A 22304-nucleotide genomic window follows, 5' to 3' on the forward strand; every position below is an offset into this window, starting at 1 on the left:
TGAGACAGCTTTTATATCTCTTTATTGAATGTAGAATGAAAAATGCCCCATGTGTCTATATTATTGTAGGTATTTTATTGCTGCAGATGGCATACATGTTTAAGTTCTTTGCAAGACATGGGGGTTTAATTGTGGATTTCTTAGAAGACATTGTGTGACATTAAAAGAAAATGTGTCTCAGTCCTTTAGTTGCGTGTGAATCTTTTCTATTATTAGAAAAGCTGTTCTGATTACTTATTTTGTACAAGAGTATAAAATTAAGGATGATAATAATTACTTTAACATATTACTTTATTAAATGGTGGAATTGCCTTCTCTTAATACATTGTTTATAATAAATTAGTAAATATTAGAAGTGCCAAAATTGTGTATTTCTTTCATTCTTGTAGGAAAAGATGCACAAGTTGTTAGAAGTGTATGAACGCCTTGGTGGAGAAGAAGATATTGTGAATCCTGCCAATGAATTGATTAAAGAGGGTCATATTCAAAAACTGTCAGCAAAGAATGGGACAGCGCAGGACCGATATTTATTTCTGGTAAGTCACTTGGTTTCTTTGATATAAACTCCTTTGACTAAGTTAATCAATCCTTGGCACACCTGCCCACACTGAGCAAATTCTATCAGTAGCAATATTTCTACTCTACTTCTTAGCTGGCTTATGTTAATTTATTTATGTATTTATTTATTCATTCATTCATTCATTCCAATACACAATAATACACAATGAAGGTTATAGAGGATATAGTAGAGAAGAAATACAAGATATAGGAGAGACTATAGGACAGGGGACGGAAGGCACTCTAGTGCGCTTATCTACGCCCGTTACTGACCTCTTAGGAATCTGGAGAGGTCAACCGTGGATAGTCTAAGAGTAAAATGTTGGGGGTTAGGGGATGATACTACAGTCTGGTAATGAGTTCCACGCTTCGACAACCCGATTACTAAAGTCATATTTTTTACAGTCAAGTTTGGAGCGGTTAATATTATTATTACTATTATTACTATTATTACTATTATTACTATTATTATTATTATTATTATTATTATTATTATTATTTATTAGATTTGTATGCCGCCCCTCTCCGTAGATTCGGGGCGGCTTACAGCAATATTAAGCTTGAATCTGTTGTGTGCTCTTGTGTTGTCGTGGTTGAAGCTGACGTAGTCTTTGACAGGCAGGACATTGCAGCATATGATCTTGTGGGCAATACTTAGATCATGTTTAAGGGTCGTAGTTCTAAGCTTTCAAGATCCAGGATTGTAAGTCTAGTTTCGTAGGGTATTCTGTTTCGAGTGGTGGAATGAAAGGCTCTTCTGTGAAGTATCTTTGAACATTTTCAAGGGTGTTAACGTCTGAGATGCGATATGAGTTCCAAACAGAGGAGATGCGATATGGGTTCCAAACAGAGGAGATGCGATATGGGTTCCAAACAGAGGAGATGCGATATGGGTTCCAAACAGAGGAGATGCGATATGGGTTCCAAACAGAGGAGATGCAATATGGGTTCCAAACTGATCAGCTGTATTCCAAATGTTTTAGGAATAGTTGATGTTTGGGTTTTTGTGTCTTAGCGAGGGGTTTTCTGTGACTGTGTGTAAATAAATTTTGGAGCTTTTTGCTGGTGTATTTTTTATTTTTTTAATGTGTTTGAATGTGAAAACGTGCTATTAAAGAGAATCTGGGTAGAACAAACAATGTTATTTAGCAAATGTTTTTAAGCATGCAAAACTGTTTCTTCCTAGTTATGTTTACTTTACCTTTGATCAAGAAAGTATTTGGTTTTTAATATACGTGTGTGTGTGTGTGTGTGTGTTTGCGTGTGTGTGTGTGTGTGTGTGTTAGTTTTATGGAATAATTACCTAAGAAAAACTACAAAACAAATATCTTTTTTGTTATTTACAGTTTAACAGCATGGTGTTATACTGTGTTCCAAAACTGAGATTGATAGGCCAGAAATTCAGTGTTCGGGAAAAGATTGATATTGCAGGACTGCAGGTTTGTATCTAATTCTTTTTGGTTTTACTTTCTGGTGTATTTATTTCTAATCTTGGTTGAGGTAAATAGTTACTAATTTATTTTTAATAAGGAATTCATTTCTGAATGTTCTTCTCCTATTGAGAGAAACACATTGGTTTGACTGATCGTGATTAGAATTAAATACTAAAAAAATGCCGAATGTTGATTTGGTTTTCTAGGTCCAGGAAATAGTCAAGCAAAATGTGACCCATACTTTTTCAATAACAGGAAAGAAAAGATCCTTGGAGCTGCAAGCCAGGTAGAGATTATTTTTCTTCTCCTAAATATATTTATTTATTTTGAATTGGACCTTTCCCATCCTAAACTTCTAATGCAGAGGACTTCAAACTTGGCAACTTTAATACTTGTGGACTTCAACTGCCAGAATTCTCCAGCCAGCTGGCCAGAGAATTCTGGGAGTTGAAGTCCACAAGTCTTAAAGTTGCCAAGTTTGGGGACTCCTGTTCTAATGTAACGAGGAAGGAATAAGGAATATTTGAGGGATCAATTCTCAGGAGGATGGCTTTGCCTTCCATCCCTCATATACATTCACTTTTCCTATTGGAAAGTGCAACGAAAATGCTTCTTGGGAGTCCTTTGAAACAGTGTCTTGAGTCTTTTTTGTTCCTCTTTTGCCATTTCAACAAGACAGACAAAGCTCCAATAAAGCAACTAGCTGCTTCCAAGCTCTTCTGCCTTGAAGGCTGGCCTCCCATGGAGCCCGGTTGGAAAAGACGAAGAGTAGAAGAAACCTGAAGAGGTGACAGTATAGTGTGCACAGAGAACTCTAAGGTGGAGGCTACCTGGAGGGTAGCATTATTTCTAAGTGAAAAGGCACAGTGGGACAGAAAGCCTCTGGAATTCTTTGTTTTATGGTTCTCCAAAGTACAAGAGCCAAAACAATCTGAGATTTTTGTTTAGCTGGCAGAAATGTGAGGTCTAGCAACAAGTGAAGTTTTGCTCCCTAGTTTATTCCTTTCAGATATTAATACAATTCCATGTATTACATTCTTTATCTCTGGTTATCAAAGAATGGATATTATGAAAAGAAAGGTAAACATCTTTTGTTCTAATTTTACAGGACAGAAGAAGAAAAGAAAGATTGGATTCAGGTAATATCTATTTTATCATGTTTTTCCCTTGCTTCGCTCTGTGCTGCTGGAGCAGCTGCGTCTTCTCAGGGCACTGTGTATTTGCTTCCAAGCATGGCTGTGGGTTCACATAGCACGAGGTGAATGGGAAGAGCTGGAGGCAGTACCTTGCCTTACTGAGTCTAAAGGCTGAGAAGGAACAAACCTGTACTCATAGTCAACCTGTACTCACAGTTGCTCATGCCCTTATCCCCTCGAGGTTCGACTACTTCAATGCTCTCTAAATGGGACTACCACTGAAAAGTGTCCAGAAACTACAAATTGTGCAAAATGCAGCCGCACGAGCAGTCTTGGGCCTTCCAAGGTATGCCCAGGACTTCCAAGGTATCTCTCCAGCACTCCGCAAACTGCATTGGCTGCCAATTGGTTTCTGAACACAAGTGTTGGTTATGACCTATAAAGCCTTACATGGCATTGGACTAGATTACCTATGGGACCGCCTTCTGCCGCATGAATCCCAAAGTCCAGTTAGGTCCCACAGTGTTGGCCTTCTCCAGGTCCCGTCAACTAGACAATGTCACTTGGCGGGGCCTAGGAGAAGAGCCTTCTCTGTGGGGGCCCGGCCTGCTGGAATCAGCTCCCCCTGGAGATTCGTACTGCCCCCACCCTCCTTGCCTTTCGTAAGAACTTGAAAACTTATTTATGCCACCAGGCTTAGGGTCATTAGATCCCAGCCTCTGGCCACTGAATGCTAACAACTGGCAGGATAATATGATATGCTATAACATGCATATCATATTATGTGACATGACGATGGATGGATAGATAGATAGATAGATAGATAGATAGATAGATAGATAGATAGATAGATAGATATTCCCCATTTCTACACTCTCACCTAAGATTTGATTGGATTGGATTATAATTAAGGCAGAATTTTTCCCTTTTTCATGCTCACCACTACTTTGAGCTGTAATTTCATAACAATACCTTTTGTTCCTTCACTTTACTGGAGTCTTTTAAACATTCCATCTCAATTGAAGCCCACACTCTGGAAATTGATAATAGGTCATTTCTTTCAGAGCAGAAAAGATTAATTCACAATACGTCCTTTGAATTAAAACTTCATGAGATCGTAATTTGAACTAACTCCATTTTCATTGGCAGCCTGATATATACTCTATTTCAGTTACTTAGCTTTTTAGAATGGAAACAAAGAGATTTCTGGGTTACAATCTCATCTGCTTCCTTCTTCAAGATTCATTCTCTCTCTCATTCTTCTCACTAAACAATTCAGATAAACCTTGTATTCAATAAGCAAAAATTCTAATTTAATTCTAATGAGATAATCCCTCATTATCTGCAAGAAACTCTGTTTTCTGAATAATTTTAATCTGCAATTTTTAGACTTGAAAAGGTAAAATTGTTAAACAGTTGAAATCTATTCGTGATAATTTAAGAAAAAATATTGTGTGTTGCCGGTCTAAGACTTTGCTGAAAATTGTTCTTACTTATTATTTTTCTTTGAAACTCCCACAGGTTATTCAAGCAACAATTGAAAAACATAAGCAGAACAGTGAAACGTTTAGGGCTTTTAATAACTCTTTTTCTCAAGAAGATGAACACTTCGCAGATTCATCAGTAAGTAATCAAAGCATTTAAGATATATTGTATGGCAGACACATTTTCACACAGTTAAAAAATGAAAGGAAGGGAGAGAGAGAGAGACACCCATTTCCACACTAGGTGTGTCTGGGGAGGGTCCTATGACTGGGTTTGAGTTTATTTGAGTTGGCCACGTTCACCCAGGTTTCGTGGCTCCCGATGTTTTCTGTGGGAAACGGTCCAAATGGCTCTTTGAGTATTTAAGGTTACCGACCCCTGCACTAGATCAAACATTTTTTAAAAAAAAGTTATATATTTTAAATGTTAATTTTGAATAAATAAAATATTTTGAATACTTTATTTAAAATTATCTTTCCATTGATTTCTTAAAACCTTTGAGTCTAATGACAGGATTGATTTGTTTTGGTTTGTTTTGGGCTTTCTTTTCTCAGATAGTGAGCACCAGTTCCATGGAATCTATGCCAGGAACAGACAGCAGCAGCAGCACATCTGCAGGGGTAAGCAGTTGTGAAACTGATGCCTCATTAAAGCAGGTGTCAGGATGCTTTGTTTAATGGGGCACACTCTCACGTGTGAGTGCATTTGTGCATGCTCATGGGTAGGAAACAGAAACTGGTTTAGATAAGCCGTATTTCCTCCTTCCATTTTACTTACAAAGCATTTTTGCCATGAGTAAAGGTTATGTTTACCTGTTCTAATACAAAGCTTGAACACATATCTGAAATATGAAACCTATAAGCCCTAATTTCCTGTACTTTCCTTAAATGCAGTTTACTGCACGTTCAAGCAGGCACTATAAATCATAGCAATGTGCATACTATATGACAGATTCAGATTTTCAGTTGCTCAGATCCCAGACTGTATTTTTTCACATGAAAATCCCCATTTAAGTCCAGGCTAAGCTGCTCTGCCTAATTCAGCTGCACCAGGCTTCCTTATAATTAGGGTTGCCATCTGATAATAAAAAATTGTTGCTAGTTAATCAGTTGTGATTCCGCCTAGTAACCGATCGCCTTATTAAGTCTGTGTAAATCTACATATGAATAGACAGTGCTGCTGGAGAGGAAAGTACATCGTTCTCTTTATATTTGCACATGAATGTTGTAGCAGGTGCCACTAGAAAAGAGAAGAGGCATTTTCTGGAGATAGAAGAATGTCCATCCTACAGTCAGGGCAGGCTGAAGATTCTGTGCTGCCTGGGATGAATATAGCTCAACTTAAAATGATATTTTCAACCTTTGTGGTGTAAGAAGCATTGCTCTGCCTCTGGGACTGCTTCATCCACAATGCTCTGACAACCCTTCCTGAGAGAGGGAGGGGGAGAGAAGGAGAAAGAGGGAGGGAGAAAGAGAGAGAGAGATGCTAAGAGGATAGTTGTCCCCCCAGTTGAACAAATATAGATAATATCAGCAGTAGAGGGCAGAGATGAAATGCTCCTGGTTTGCTCCTGCCTGTCGATCATTGGAGAGCCGGTTGCGAAGGCAGCGTGAGGCTCTGCCCACCTGCCAATATGGTGCCATTTGGGTTCTTTTACCCTCTGCACATGCGCAGAATGCTTTGTAAGTGGGCGGAACCTCGGGCTTCCTTCATGACCAGCTCTCCGACACCCAATAGGCATGAGGGAACCAGGAGCATTTCATCCCTGGTGGAGGGCCAAATAGAGACATTCCCTCCCTGGATTACAGTGGTTTTACCACAACCCCATATAAGGGAAACTCGAATTTGTTTATTATTTATTGTTTATTACACACATTCTTCTTGCGTTTAAATCTTTTAAAAGAAAGTAAGAATATAACGAATGCCTTTTTTTAACCAAAGCAAACAAAGATTCAAGCAGTCATCACCTTACAAACATTTTGTTAGCAACTGTTCAAAGTTACAGTGGCTCTTGGGAAAAAAAGTGACGCATAACTGGTCCTCCCTCTTAATAACCTTTGTAGCATTCCCATATCATCATGAAAATTTGATGCTTGCCGCCTGGCATGTATGTATAACAGATGCAGCATCTTGGAGTCATGTGATCGTTGTTTGTGAATTTCTTGCTTGCTTCAAAATCAAAGTCAATGGAGGAATTCCAGATTCACTTAATGACTGTGTGATTCACTTAACAACTGCAGTGATTAATTTAACAACCATGGTAAAAAAAAGGTTATAAAATTGACACGACTCAATAACCATTTACTCAGCAATGAAAGACACTACCTGACTCTCTTGTTCCATCATCAAACACCCAAAACTTTAACCTAAAGTTGCTTACTGTGGACCTCACCCCATTCCTAAGAGGTCTATAAGGGGGCATATATAAGTGCACCAGTGTGCCTACTGTCCCTGTTCTAATTGTTCCCATTATTCATACTCATTTCTTATGCATATTACCTGTTTATAATTATATATTTATATGTTATGTTGTACTTATAATTGTTTTCCCATACAAACTAAATTTTTAAAAAATGTGGTCTTGGATCAAGCAGGAAACCCTTTACCATCACAGACAAATGGGTCTTTTAAAAAGCCTCCAGTATTGGAACACCTACAACTTCTGCAGTCAAGTTGTTTCACTGATTAATTGTCAGGAAGTTTCTTCTTATTTCTAGGTCAGTGATGTCAAAACTTTTTTTTGCTTGGGTGCCAAAAGGGTGTGTGTGCGCGATAACTAAGCATGCATGCCCACACCCAAATACAATGCCCTCCCCCTGCACATGTGCATATATCTCCTTGCACTCCCCTCTTTGTGCATGTGTTCAAGCCTCACTGATGCCTCTGGACTTCCCATTGGGCCATTTCCTGAAACCTGGGGAGAATGAAAAAAAGTCAACAGGCCTACTGGAAATTTGTTTCTGAACTTCTGGTAAGCCCATTGGATACGTTTTTCGCCATCCACAGACTCCAGAGGCTTCCCTGAAGCCTGGGGAGGGCAGAAACAGCTTCCCCTACCCTCCAGAAGCCGAAAATCAGTTGCCCAGTGCGCACATGCATGCTGGAGCTGACATAGGACAAAGCCTTGCATGCCTCCAGATATGGCTCTGCCTGCCACTTGTGGTATTGTTATTATTGATTAGATTTGTATGCCGCCCCTCTCCGAAGACTCAGAGTGGCTCACAACAACAAAAAAATGATTAAAAGCAATTTAAAACCCTTAATATAAAAAAAACAGTCATACATCTCAGACAAACCATACATAAAACGGAAACGGCCCAGGGGAATCAATTTCCCCATGTTTGATGGCAGAGGTGGGTTTTAAGGAGTTTGCGAAAGACAAGGAGGGTGGGGGCAAACCTAATCTCTGGGGGGGGAGTTGATTCCATAGGGTCGGGGCTGCCACAGAGAAAGCTTTTCCCCTGGGTCCCATCAGATGACATTGTTTTGTCAAGAGGACCCGGAGAAGGCCAACTCTGTGGGACCTAACTGGTCGCTGGGATTCGTGCGGCAGAAGTCCCTATGCATGCCATAGGTTTGCCATCACAGTTCTAGATTCTCTCCTTGATTAGTTTCTATCCATTGCTTCGTGTCTTGTTGTCTGGTACTTTGGTAAATAAGTTCACCCCCCTCTTCTTCTGGCAGCCCCATAGATATTGGAACACTACTATCATACCACCCCCAAGTGCATTGGACTGACTCCCTGAGGAAAAAGAAATGTCTATCTTTTTCTCCATTTAAATCCCATCCATCTGCCACTCATTGAAAGGGAATAGTTGCTTTAATTACAGATTACTTAAGAGTTGTCAGCTAGTCATCAGCCTTCTGGATCTACTGCAATTTTAGCACTGTTTCTCTTTAGAATGTCACTTGTGTCAGTTATTTAATAATGATGCTATTTGAATAGACTATGTATGACCTTTGTTTTTTAATAGAAAAGGAAATAATCCTGTTAAAATTAGTGCTCTCTAAAATGCACAGGAGGGGTACAATGTTAATTTGAAACATCATACTTTCACATGGTGATGTGAATGTAGTAATTTTCTTTTTCTTGATCTTGTGCTTGATAAGAGATAATTAACCAGTACAGCAGAGACAAATTGTGCCACTTGGTGGTGATAATAGTTAGCAGACCAGAAGTCACCTTCTTCATACTGTTCAGCATGCTAAAACAAAACACACTTTGCACATATGACTACAATTAGTTTGGAAAACTAAAGTGGTAAAATTCAGGGAGTGGGAAATAGATGGGATTATATAGGTTAGTAAATGATCATCAATATTTTTTTTTTAATTCTAAAGCAATGGAGATTGTTATTATTGCTGCTGCTACTTTAAATTTGTAGGCTGTCCCTGCCCTAGTGGGAAATAGCCCTCTATTCCTTGAAGGTTTTTTGTGATGAATTTGTTGATTTATATCTAAAATAAAAACTCCCAATACGTTCAAAAGCCTGAAATGGTGTGTAGAATCTAATACTGTATATGAGACTTAATTATATTTTCCTGTAATTTTATCAGCCATTTGAAATAGCTTTATTTTATTTTATTTTATTTTTTTATGTTGTAAGCTTTGTTGAAGAGACATCAACCAGGACAAGAAGCACGGTTAATTTCCCATAAGCATACATGCAATTAACATTTAATTAAATGCAATTAAATTCATCATGTACTTAGTAATTTTTAATGTGTTTTCCATTAGAAATTCCAATTTACACCATGTAAATAGACTTTACCAAAAATCTGTATTATTAGTAGGTGTGCTTTAGAAACTTTAACCTTTGTCAGAAGTTATTTAATGTTTTATTTTAAAAGTGATCACACTAACAAACTTTGGATCTGGGAAATTTTAATGCCCTTTTACTCTTTGCATAGTTTAAATATGTACCTGGCTGATATTAGATAATACGATATCAGCATTTTATTGATTTGTAGTGATCTTTCAAAATTTCATTTTTTCTTTCAGCCTGAGTGCTGCAGAAAATCTTCAAAAACAAAAAGAGATAAAGAGAAACAAGCTTGCAAAAGTTGCAGCGAAAGCTTTAACTCCATTACAAAAAGACGACACCACTGCAAACAGTGTGGGGCAGTGAGTATTAGAATGAAAACCACATTATTTCTGTTAATTTTTATCTTATTTTAAACTGCATAGCATATGCAGTTTAAAAATAAAACAATATGTGTCATGACATTCTTTTGAAAATGGGTCATATTTTGACTTCAAGATTCTGTAAAGGAAAAACCATATTACTGTTATTTATTACAAATATATTAACTTTCTATGTTTTTTCCCTATGGAATGGCCATATAAATAAATCGATGAGGAGCTCAATAAATATGCATGTGCTCTCGCCCATAAAAAGAAAATGTGTCAACACTTATTTCTCCTAACTATATAATTCTTTTGGAATTTACATTTCTATGTTTTTTTATTTTGCTAATATAGCAAATATAGTAGTATATAGTATACTATACTATATAGTACAGTATATTATTTTGCTAATATAGCAAAATAATATACTATACTATATACTATACTATACTATATACTACTATATTCTAGTAGCAAATTAAAATCAGTGGCACTTTCACTTATTCCTTTTAGATTTTTTACACAATTTACATTTGCATCTGTCATTTTTTAAATGTAAAATAATTAACATTTTTAAAAATATGAATTCAACCATTATGTTTTACCACTTCAAGTTATACGTGGTTTAACTCATCAGTGTATACCTATCAGATAAAAGGTAGAATATAAACCCAGCTAATTAATACATGAGAGCATTGACTTTTCAATGTTTTATACACTGCTCAAAAAAATAAAGGGTACACTTAAACAACACAATATAACCCCAAGTAAATCAAACTTCTGTGAAATCAAACTGTCCACTTAGGAAGCAACATTGATTGACAATCAATTTCACATGCTGTTGTGAAATTCAGCTTTGTACAGAACAAAGTATTCAATGATAATATTTCATTCATTCAGATCTAGGATGTGTTCTTTGAGTGTTCCCTTTATTTTTTTTGAGCAGTATACAGTATTTCATTTTTCAATTCTTAGTTACATTCCATGATACAGTGTTGCTGTTCTAGATGAAAGATTCAGAATTGCCAGCCTCCAGATATTGCTAAACTGTAACACTCATTTTAGCAATGTGTCACAGGGATTTCCAGAAATTCAGCAATATGAGAAAGGTGACAGATTATGTGCTCTGCCCTAGGCTTTTGGACACAGTAGTTCCATTACTTGTAGTCCAGCAGTTTCAATTGTGCAGGCCAAAATACTGGAGTCTAGAACTTCATTGCTTCTCAGAATAGATACCTTTCAGCTGCATCATGCATGATGTTTACAAGAAGATTAAAACAGGAATGAGAAAGAGTAGAAGTGTGGTTGATTTCATTAGACTTATGAACTTTGAAGAAGAGGGTTCAAACAGTGGTGGGAATTTCCCCCCACTCACTAAACCGGCAGCGATGGCCAGCTGTCCATGTCCCTGAACCGGTCCTCCGATCGCTGCTTTTAGAAAGCTGCTGGCAAAAAACCTTATGCGCATATGCAAAGGCTTCTGCATATGTGAAGAGGGTCATTTCCATAACGTGACATAGGCACACTTCCATTGTGAAACGAACTAGTAGGAAAGGTAAGTGGAACCTACCTCTCTGGTTCAAAAGCAAGGTGGCTCATGTGATCTTTTTAGATGTTAATGATTTAAGAACATCTTTGTTTATCTTCTGTCCTGGAGAACTCAGATGTTATCTAGCCCTTTAATTATATCCAGTGAACTACTTCATTAGCCCGTAGCTTGCATTTGTGACAGAAAGTTCACAGTTCCTACTAAAGCTGACATCTTATTTCTTTAATACATGTATAAATGGTCTATATACTGTACAATTTTTTTTTAAAAAAATTCAACATGTAAACTGCTGGTGCAACTTTTGTGCTGAAATTATATTTGGACTTTTCAGTCTTTTCCTGCCATTTGTTCCAAAAGATTAATTTCTTGCTGGATATTACTAAAGAAAAGAAATTACTAGTAAGGCTACTCGCCCCCCCCCCCTTAGATATGAAATAGGATTAAATAGGAAACAGAAAGCTGCCATTAAAGTCTAACATATTTAATGCATTACACATTTTTAAATTATTAAAATATTTTCCCACAAATAATGCATTCTTGGCTTGAATATTGCATACATACAGTATGTCCTAACTTCAAACACATACCCTGTTTATATACTGATTTTAATCTGCGATTTTAGCAAGTATTGTATTTTGGATCCAATTTCAAGGTAGTATCCTGAATATGAAAGGCTATTATTTTCAAATTGAGGGTTTTTTGTTTTGTTTTGTTTTGTTTTGCATGAGAGGCTGTTACACATTTTATTGAGGTTTCAGTCACAATATCCTATAACGTCAGAAGGTCTGATTCAATAAATTGCAACAATAGAACTAAACACAGACTACAAAAATATCACTCTCTGGTGCTTCTATTTCTTTTTGTTCTATTTGATATTTTTAAAAATTATGAAAAGGAACTTGCTAATTTGCCATCTGTTACTGCATGTAAATACTTTTATGTGCACTGTTAGCGAACCAAACGGCATTCCGAGAAATAAAACAATTCCACGCCTGTGCTTCTCACCGGGTAGGATTTATTAATGGCCATGTCTGGATTCGACTGGAATCATTCCAACTCTGAGTCCCTTAGATTACATCCGGGTCAAAACCCCATCTCACAGCCCCACACCCACAAGTGCAGCCATGTGGACCAATCCTGTGCAGGATTCCTGATTCCTTCCTGTGTTTGTTACTATGGCATCTGGAGAAAGGAAAGTGTGGTGGCATATCTCTCTCTCTCTCACTTCTAAGCTGTGTCAGGCCCACCTTGGACTTCACATAATGACTTTGGGCCTGACATGCAGTTTATCACATTGTTCCTCTTTTTATTTGTTTCTGCCTCAAATAAATGAACTTGTTATTGGCAACTGCTACATTGATCCTGAAAACGTTCAGTAAATAATAAAGATACATTTAATAGGACAAGTTTCAAATTGAATTAAATTGGGGCTCCTAATTATTTTCTCTTTCTAACCTGTCCCAGCCTGAGCATGCAGGCACAGTTGATCAAGTGATGTTACCTTGATGTTCAAGCATTTATAGGCAATTATTTTTATTATTATTATTTATTAGATTTGTATGCCGCCCCTCTCCGTAGACTCGGGGTGGCTCACAAAAATAACAAAGACAATGTAAGAACAAATCTAATAATTTAAAAAACACTAAAAAACCCATTATTAAAAGCTAATAGACACACAAACATACCATGTATAAACTGTATAGGCCCAGGGGAGATGTCTCAGTTCCCCCATGCCTGACGGCAGAGATGGGTCTTAAGAACTTTACGAAAGGCAAGGAGGGTGGGGGCAGTTCTAACCTCTGGGGGGAGCTGGTTCCAGAGGGTCGGGGCTGCCACAGAGAAGGCTCTTCCCCTGGGTCCCACCAGGGGAAGAGCTTTACGAACTTTACGAAAGGCAAGGAGGGTGGGGGCAGTTCTAACCTCTGGGGGGAGCTGGTTCCAGAGGGTTGGGGCTGCCACAGAGAAGGCTCTTCCCCTGGGTCCCACCAAACGACATTGTTTAGTCAACCGGACCCGGGGAAGGCCAACTCTGTGGGACTTAATCGGTCGCTGGGATTCGTGCGGCAGAAGGCGATCCCGGAGATATTCTGGTCCAATGCCATGGTTTACAGACCGCAGGTGCATGTATGTGCATGCGTGTACTAGCTCTGCTTGCAAAAAGGAAGATTCTGAGAGAGACCAAAGCAGAATCAGGAGGTGGAAGCATAATTAAGAAACAGAAGTAGCTCAGGTGTCACTCGAGGATCTAAGATGAAATTGCTGAGCTTCAAGTGGCACATGGGATCCAGAGACTCAAGGGCATAGATACAAGGTTGGAGCAGCTGTTTCCAAAAGATAGCCAAGAACAACTCTGATAAATGCAATTGCCAGACATGGCCTAATTAAAACCATTGTCGCCTTTGCTTTTGAATGATTTGATCCAGTGGAGGGTTCCTCTTACATGGATACCGGGTGCACTGTGCATGCATCCTGACCATTTGGGTGCTCACGCACGTGTGCTCACACACACACCATGCATGATTTTGCTTCCATCCATGTGCAGGCAGCAAAAAAGCACCAAAATCTCGCATGCGCGAGCATCCTTTCACAAGATTTTGCTTCTGCACATGAACAGGAACCAAAAGAAGCCCCAAAATTTGTGCATCATGCAGCAGCAAAGACAGCACCAGAGCTGTTGTACACAAATTATGCAGTTGGCAGGCTACTACTGGAATGGCGCACCCTAGTGCACTGGTAAGAACCCACCACTGATATGATCACTATTCAACCCTCTGAAGTTCATGGTAGTTGTCAGGCTACTCAAAGTAAAGAATCCCACCATGTGATTTGTCCTACACCAGTGATGGCGAACCTTTTTTTCCTCAGATGCCCACACCCATAATTCAATGCCTGGGGAGGGCGAAAATAGCTTCTCCCACCCCCGGATGCCCTCTGGAGGCCGGAAATGGACTGTTTCCCAATTTCTGGTTGATCCAGTAGGTTCGTGTTTCGCCCTTCCCAGGCTCCAAAGGCTTCCCTGGAGCCAGGGAAGGTAAAAATGTCTTTACCCCATCCCCTGGGAGGCTCTCTGGATGCCAAAAACACCCTCCCAGAGCCTCTGTGTGAGCCAAAAATTAACTGTCCAACACACAGATGCACATTGGAGTTGAGCTAGGGCGACAGCTTGAGTGCCAGCAGATATGGCTCCACGTGCCACCTGTGGCACTCATGCCATAGGTTCGCCATCACTGTCCTACACTGTTCCTGAAGCCTGCTGATGAAGTCAGCCTCAGATTCCTGGCTGTTCCCAGAGTCCTGAGGCTGACATTCATTAGGAGTAGGTTCCTCAGCGTTGGAGACCACAAGAGTTTGATATATTGAAATGAAGAGATTGCAAAGTGAATGTCAGATTTGCAAAGCACCAATCAATACCCTTTCATAAATGGTCTCTTTAAAATTTTTATTCCAATAAGCTTTCAGAAAACCTTTTAGAAATATCAAAAATAGCCAAATAGTTCTGTAAAACATTGAATAAAAAGGAAAATCTATATATGTTTGCTTTTGCAGAGAAAATAGCAGTGTTATTATTCCTTAATGTTCTTCAAGTAGATGAAGCAAGCAGGAGGTAACTTTATCTTAAATATTGGTGCTGAAAATCTTAGTGCTACAATGCAGTGTAATTGTTTTTAGGAAAAGAAATCAATGCTGTTATCAGAATACTTTTTCCTAATACTGTTGTTGTTGTTGTTTAATCCAGGTGATTTGTGCCAAATGTTCTGAATTTAAAACGCTTGCTGATAATAGTCGCCAAAACAGGGTATGCAAAGATTGCTTTCAATTGCCTTCCGCAAACCTGTGCATCTCAGGGACTGAAGGTTCAGGAGAACAAAGGAAAAAAACAACCATGGAGGTATATTTTTCATGTTTAATTGACTATAAACTGACTGATTGCCTCAACAAAAGCAGTTTTCATTGCTTTCTCCTAGTTTTATTTTTTATTAACGGGGGCGGGGGGGGGGGGGGAAACCAGGCGAAATGAAGACAAGGGAAAAGAATACATATACATCCATAAAATAAACATTATACTGGAGCAGAGATGTCAAACTTGATTTCATTGAGAGCCACATCAGGATTGTGTTTGACTTTGTGGGGCGGAGTTTGCGTGTGTGGCCAGGGTGGGCGTTGCCAGCAAAACATCACTCATATTGGGGGCACCATTGGGGGCCAATGCTCTGCCAGGGAAAAGGGACTGTTAAAGGTCCTAATGATATTAGTTCAGTTGTTTTTAGTACAGTGTTCCCTCAATTTTCGCGGGTTCAAACTTCGCGGAAAATTTATACCACGGTTTTTCAAAAATATTAATTAAAAAGTACTTTGCGCGGTTTTTTCCCTATACCATGGTTTTTCCCACCCGATGACGTCATATGTCATCGCCAAACTTTCGTCTGCCTTTAATAAATATTTTTTTTAATAAACTTTAATAAATAAACATAGTGAGTAATAATCTGAATGGTTGCTAAGGGAATGGGAAATTGCAATTTAGGTGTTTAATGTGTTAAGGAAAGGCTTGTGATACTGTTCATAGCCAAAAATAGTGTATTTACTTCCGCATCTCTACTTCGCGGAAATTCAACTTTCGCGGGCGGTCTCGGAATGCATCCCCCGCGAAAAGTGAGGGAACGCTGTATTAAGATTTTGTTATCAGTAACAGAATGTCCTAAAAAGAAGGATATTTTCCCACCCTATCCACTATTTTGTTATTATCCATATATGGCTGGACTGATGATTGATTGCCTGACTGATTACATGCTATCAAGTTATATTCAGCTCCTAGCAATCACCTAAATAAAATTTCTCCACGACAATCTATCTCTGACCTGATCTTTCATGTTTCTCAGTGGTGCTGCTCATCACCACTGTAACTGAGTCCATCCATCTTGCTTCTGGTCATCCTTTTGACCTCTCTTTTCTTCAAATCATTTCCAGCATTCTAAGCCAGTATGGAAAAATAAACCCCTTTCCCATGACAATTGGGAATTTTCATTTACCCCTCCAGCAGTGCTACACTCCATTCACAACTGCTCATTAAATTTCAATCTTCCCCAAGGTACTTTAAGCCTGAAAATACAGTACTAATAATTGTTCTCAGTCTCTATTGTGCAAGTGTAGTTTGCAGCAATAATCTAATTTAGATTATATGAAAAGTTATTGAAACTTCTGCATATTGGTAAATCATTCTTCCGTGCACATTTGCGATGGGTGAACCAATAGCTAAACCAGGATGTATTAACATATATATAATGGATGATAAATGCCTGAGAATATAAGTCTTTTAAAATTATTTTTTACCAGAAACAAAGCATATTGGGGTCAGAAAACTATCTCTTCAGTAGCCACCTCCTGTTTCATGAGAAAGGGAAGACTTGGTGTAAAGTGTGGGTCACCATTCCTAAGACAGACCCTCTTGTCTTATATCTCCAAGGAGAAAACCAGGTAAATACCTTAGAATACTACCTTAAAACTACTGAAAAATAAATTAGACTGGCAATTCTCAAGCTCTCGGCTGGAATGTCTGCTGCCAGAAAACTGCTGGCATGCTGAGATATGTACCCAATATATGTACACTGTGGAAGCTTACTGTTTATCTCTTCATGATCTACTATATAGAATTTCCCCCTTTCCAATCATCCTTCTTTGTTAGGCCTTCCTTTATCTATATTGAGACATGGTGGCTCATGGTTAGCCTGCAATACTGTGGGTTATTTCTGCTGACTGCCGGCTACAGGCAACTTGGCAGATCGAATCTCACCAGGCTCAAGGTTGACTCAGCCTTCCATTCTTACAAGGTGGGTAAAATGAGGACCCAGATTGGTAGGAGCAATATGCTGACTCTGTAAACTGCTGAAAGAGGGCTGTGAAGCAGTATATAAGTCTATGTGCTATTGCTATGTCCAATATGATCAGTGTCTTGTGGATCCACTATTGTGGATGATCTACCCTCAGAGAAGATGGCCAATTGTCCTTGTATATTTTGCCTCTCTGGCTTTTTTTCCCAGGAAGGTCAGAGATGCTGTGAGCAGAGACCCACCCAGGAACTTGGAATAGGCCAGATCTTTCTGTGGATAGTATTGATAACTGTCCTACAATTTTCAGGAGTCTACTGTCTCCAGCTTTAACTCAGACAAAAAGTGCCAAAGGTTAGGGAATCCTAGGTGGAAACATTTAGCTTAGTTGCTTTCAACCACAAAAGCATTTTGCTGAATTTAGTAAAAGTTCCTGGGATCTTTTTTCTTCTTTCATGTCTTCTTATTTTCTCAACAAAGGGACAAATAATTATTTGTTTGCCGTAGTCTCAAGAAAAGTATTTTTCCCCAAATAAATATTTCTGAGGATTTTTTTTTAATCTTGAAAAACATTTATCCTTTCCAAGATTAAGAAGGGAACAAAATGACCCACGTTAATGTACAAGCAGAGTAATCCTTACCAAGATTGTGCACACACAGAAACATTTATATTGAGATTAGTTGGGAATAGCTACTCAGCCACACACAGATATACTAACTTGAATTAAATTTACTTAGAGAAATAGTATGTTCCTATAAACAGTCTAAAGTCATACACCTAATAAGTCAGAATAACAATTCAAATACAGTGATCCCCCGCTCGTTGCGAGGGTTCCGTTCCAGGACCCCCCACAACGAGCGGGTTTTCGCGAAGTAGCGCTGCGGAAGTAAAAACACCATCTGCGCATGTGCAGATGGTGTTTTAAACTTCCGCAGCGCTAGCGAGGAGCCGAAGATTGGGGGGCGGCGCGGCTCTTTTAAAACATCGCCGCCGACATGGGGGGCTCGCTAGCACCCCCCCGAACCCCCAACCCGGGTTTGGGGGGGTGCTAGCAAGCCCCCCATGTCGGCGGCGATGTTTTAAAAGAGCCGCGCCGCCCCCCAATCTTCGGCTCCTCAGCGGCGAGCGAGCGAAGCCAAGCCGGCAGCAATGTCGCCGCCGCTGCAGCCAACGCGCGCTACGATCTTCCGGGCCAGCCAGGCTCAGCGGATCAAGCCCGGCTCCTCTCGGCCCAGCATCCCGGGCCAAGCGGCTGCCTTCCGTCACTGAGCCTGGCTGGCCCGGAAGATCGTAGCGCGCGTTGGCTGCAGCGGCGGCAACATTGCTGCCGGCTTGGCTTCGCTCGCCACTGCAGCCAACGCGCGCTACGATCTTCCGGGCCAGCCAGGCTCAGTCACGGAAGGCAGCTGCTTGGCCCGGGATGCTGGGCCGAAAGGAGCCGGGCTTGAAGATCGCAGCGCGCGTTGGCTGCGGTGGCGAGGGCTTGCGATGGAGGGTGGAGGAAGCGGCCATGGGAGGGCGAGCTGCCTCAGGGAGGAGGATCGGGCGGGACCAGGTGGGGGCTGGAATTTCTCCGCTGGGAAGAAGCGGCCAGGGCGAAGGGCGGGCGAGCGGCGAAGGGCGGGTGAGCGGGTGCTGGGGAGGGCTTCTCGCCCTCCCGCCAGCAAGAGGGGGAGCAAACGGCGTGGGCAGGCGAAGGGCGGGTGAGCGGCAGCGAGGAGTTTGCGTGGGCGGTGGGGAAACTCCTCGCTGATGCCAGCAAGAGGGGGAAGACCCAGGGAAGCCGCCCAGCATCTGATCTCCCGGTTGCCATCTACGCATGCGTGCCCATAGAAAAAAAGGGCACGCATGCGTAGATGGTATTTTGACTTCCGGGTTGAAAAATCGCAAATTACCCTGTTCGCAATGGTCGGGGACGCAATAACCGGGGGATCACTGTATTACCAAATACATAGTCTTTCTTACCAGTTGTCTTTGTCATAATCAGTAAACAAAGATATCAAGCCTAAACACATTTTAGCTGATATACATAACCACAATACACAGAGATTGCAGAGCTAACCTAATAGTGAGTAGCCATTAACAGTGAGTAGCCAGACAAAGAGAAACAGAGAGGGTGACTCAGAGAAATAAGCTGTGAACTCTAGCTTCCTCTTTTGGCAGTCTGCAACGCTTCAGTCAATATATTGCCAACACAACCGTCATGGACAGAGTCCTAACAACCTGGCATTTTAAGACAGCATGACTTTAAATCTTGACTGGATTCGTAAAGTTCAATATTGGACCCATTCAATTGAGGAATTGCTGAGAATGTATTTTGATCATGCATGAAAGAAGTAGATTTCTTCAGCTCAGGCATACTTGAAAGCCAAATCACATTTACTAGAATTACATGGAATTTATATAGTAATAAAAACTATGCTTATTAGATCATTCTCTGATACCTATTCTAGAATGATAAAGAGAAATATGTTGATTCACAAAAAGTGCAGAAAAATGCTTTCCTTTCCCAGCAAACCAGAAACCTATGGGCGAAGGCCAACTCAACATAGTCTTAGATACCATATGGGAATAGCATCATCCACCTCTTCTATGTATCAGTTTTAGTGGAAACCAACTTGTGCAACTATTTTTGCAAAATGCTTATATTTCCTCAAGTGTGAAAAACCAATTCACAAATGGCTTCCTGTCCAAATTATTGGCCCTCTTCCTCTAGTCTATTGCATGCCTGTGCTCAACGTTTTTCTAGTTTTCACACCTTCCTTTATTTCCGAATTGCACGTAGGATGGGCGCATTCCACGCAGCATCCCCCTGCTGGGATACGAAGTTGACTTTCCACATTCTGCTGAAAAGTTTGAATCAAAATACGTCTTCAAACTTTGCCAGTCCCAGCAGACAATATATTTCAGTGCTGAAGATGAAGACTTGCAAATGAAATGGATGGCTATTCTCACCAAAGCAGCTAAAGGAGACTTTCATGATCAGAGTGAGGAAACCAGCAATCCCTAATGTCATTTCATGTGACCTTTATCATAATAGGAAATGGGAGAAAACCACCTGAACTCTGAATATACATGGCACTTTGAAAACATACATGGCTTTATATTTTGGTATGTCTATATACTGCAGAAACTGCAGTAATTTCTCTTCCTCCCTCTCTTTTTCTTATTCATCACATTTGGTACCAGTTATCCAACATCTATGTTGTTAGTGTGTATAAATTGATGTAGTTGCTATGAGTGTTTATATTGCTGTTAATGGTGAAGGGCAAAAGTGGGGGGGAGCATCCATTTTAACTAAGATAATTATGTTTCCTGTTCTCCGTGACTATTTACTTTAGTCCTTTCAATTGCTGTTTCGGTGGAGGATGTGTATAGGCTGTTACAGGTGTTCTGCCCCCTAAGTAAAATGTTGTACAAGGGCTTGTGGCTGGCCACTGATGTGCTATTATTCTCTGTTTTCTCTTGGATCTTTTTAAATGGCCTCTTCTCTGCCATATATGATCAAATGCAACTGACTTTTCTTGACAGGGTTTTTTTCACAATACTGTTTTTAAAGCTATTGCAGAAGGCATCTTGAAAGCTGAAATATCAAGCATTTTTATATATTTCTATATAAATATTTTTTCATTTTTTCTTTTTTTTAGAAAAAACTTTTAAACATACTTTTCTTATTTCTTTATATCGCCTCTTTTTTAATGTATGCAAGCAAATGTTTTTATACAGCAACCTGGGATGTTGCTCATCGATAAACATTTTTGGTACACCCAGGAAGGTAAACAATTAGCTTTTGTTTTTAATAAGGATTTATTTATATAATTTGTAAATATCATCTTAAACATCTTTTTAAAAATATGTTCATATTACACTTGTATAAATTGAATTGGCTTCCTGTGTCTTTTTTGTTGGCAAATGTATTTATGGATGCAAATAAAGACCAATTTCTTGTCCCAGCTACTAAAAATACAGGAAAAATTAAGAAAAACTTGAGTAAGTTTGCGGTTCCTTAATTTTTTTTAAAGTAGGGAAATCAAGACTGTATTTGATGATGGTGATGAAGATGAAGATGATGACAATCATCAAAATTGTAGAGAAGGTTCCCATAGGATAAGTTGAAACCTCTGAATTTGCAATATTATTCATTTTATAGTGCTTATGCTACAATTTTTATGTGTTTTCTATCCCAAAGCGACAGAAAACCCAACTGCATATAAAAATATTTTAAAACTTCTGGGGCCATGTTTCTAGAAAGATATATAGGCTAACCATCTCACCCTATTAAAAGCCAAGGTTACAGAATTTGCAATAACCTTCTGTTGCAAAAGAAGTTAAAATTTGATTGACCTCTCAATGCAGGTATTATTACCTGAAAGAAGAACTGGAGAGTAACTGTTCTGTCAGGAGAACGAGGGTGGCTAAGAACTGAAATGAGATGGTTTCCAAAAGAAATCCTTTTATTAGGGTAACAGCTAACCAGCAACAAGAACGAGGGAAAAACCAGCAACTCACTTTCTGTCAAAATGGCCAGCCAATAGCACACGTTTATTTTCCTGCTGGATGAGCTGCCATACTTCGACCAATGGGAGATGCTTCCGGGTTGTTGGGCAAAATGGCATGGCTTGCGAACACAACAATAATCATCAATTTCTTTATATAAAACCATCAAAATGGAAGAAAAAGAAGAATATAGGATTACAGGAAAGTATAAGAGTAATGTAACAGCTGTTATATTGCGAATTTCTGCTAGAATCATATTTTCTTATTAATGTGGGATATAATCTTTAATAATACAGTATTAATATCAGTATTCAGATGTTTTCTTTCCCAGTTTTCCCCAAGCTGTATATTATGGAATCCTGAACAAGTTCATTGGGAATTCTGACCTACTTATCAGTGGCATAATACAATGTATGAGGGACTCACATTGAAAAGTATCTGGACATTGCAGAAAAAATATGCTAAATGGTGTGAGATAAATTATTGCCAGTTGATCACTGGGCACAATTTAAGGTTAAAATGGAAAAATATTGACATTTACAATCCTAATTCACTTATGGTCTAATTGTATATGGGACCATCTCTCCTGTTACAAAGTTGTACAACTTAATATTTGCAGGATTATCTGTGGACAAGCAAAATCCTAATAAGCCCTCCCCATAAACCATATTAAAACATTAAGCAACAAACTGGAT

General features: G+C 39.4%; 1 protein-coding gene across 2 annotated transcripts in view; it reads left to right on the plus strand.

Annotated features, from left to right (window-relative positions):
- Positions 1-21098, plus strand: part of FGD3 (FYVE, RhoGEF and PH domain containing 3) — a 114923-nt gene extending 93825 nt beyond the window's left edge. For both annotated transcript variants that reach the window (XM_070738524.1, XM_070738525.1), the window contains exons 10-19: positions 390-536; positions 1905-1997; positions 2198-2277; positions 3100-3130; positions 4649-4750; positions 5167-5232; positions 9615-9737; positions 15026-15178; positions 16621-16761; positions 19898-21098. In XM_070738524.1, coding sequence (XP_070594625.1) covers positions 390-536; positions 1905-1997; positions 2198-2277; positions 3100-3130; positions 4649-4750; positions 5167-5232; positions 9615-9737; positions 15026-15178; positions 16621-16761; positions 19898-20122 — 1161 coding nt within the window. In that variant the 3' untranslated portion in view covers positions 20123-21098. The remainder of the gene's footprint in view (positions 1-389; positions 537-1904; positions 1998-2197; positions 2278-3099; positions 3131-4648; positions 4751-5166; positions 5233-9614; positions 9738-15025; positions 15179-16620; positions 16762-19897) is intronic.
- Positions 21099-22304: the final 1206 nt, after the last annotated feature.

This window comes from Erythrolamprus reginae, chromosome 2 (assembly GCF_031021105.1).
Source record: "Erythrolamprus reginae isolate rEryReg1 chromosome 2, rEryReg1.hap1, whole genome shotgun sequence".
In the NCBI taxonomy this organism is placed as follows: domain Eukaryota; kingdom Metazoa; phylum Chordata; class Lepidosauria; order Squamata; family Dipsadidae; genus Erythrolamprus; species Erythrolamprus reginae.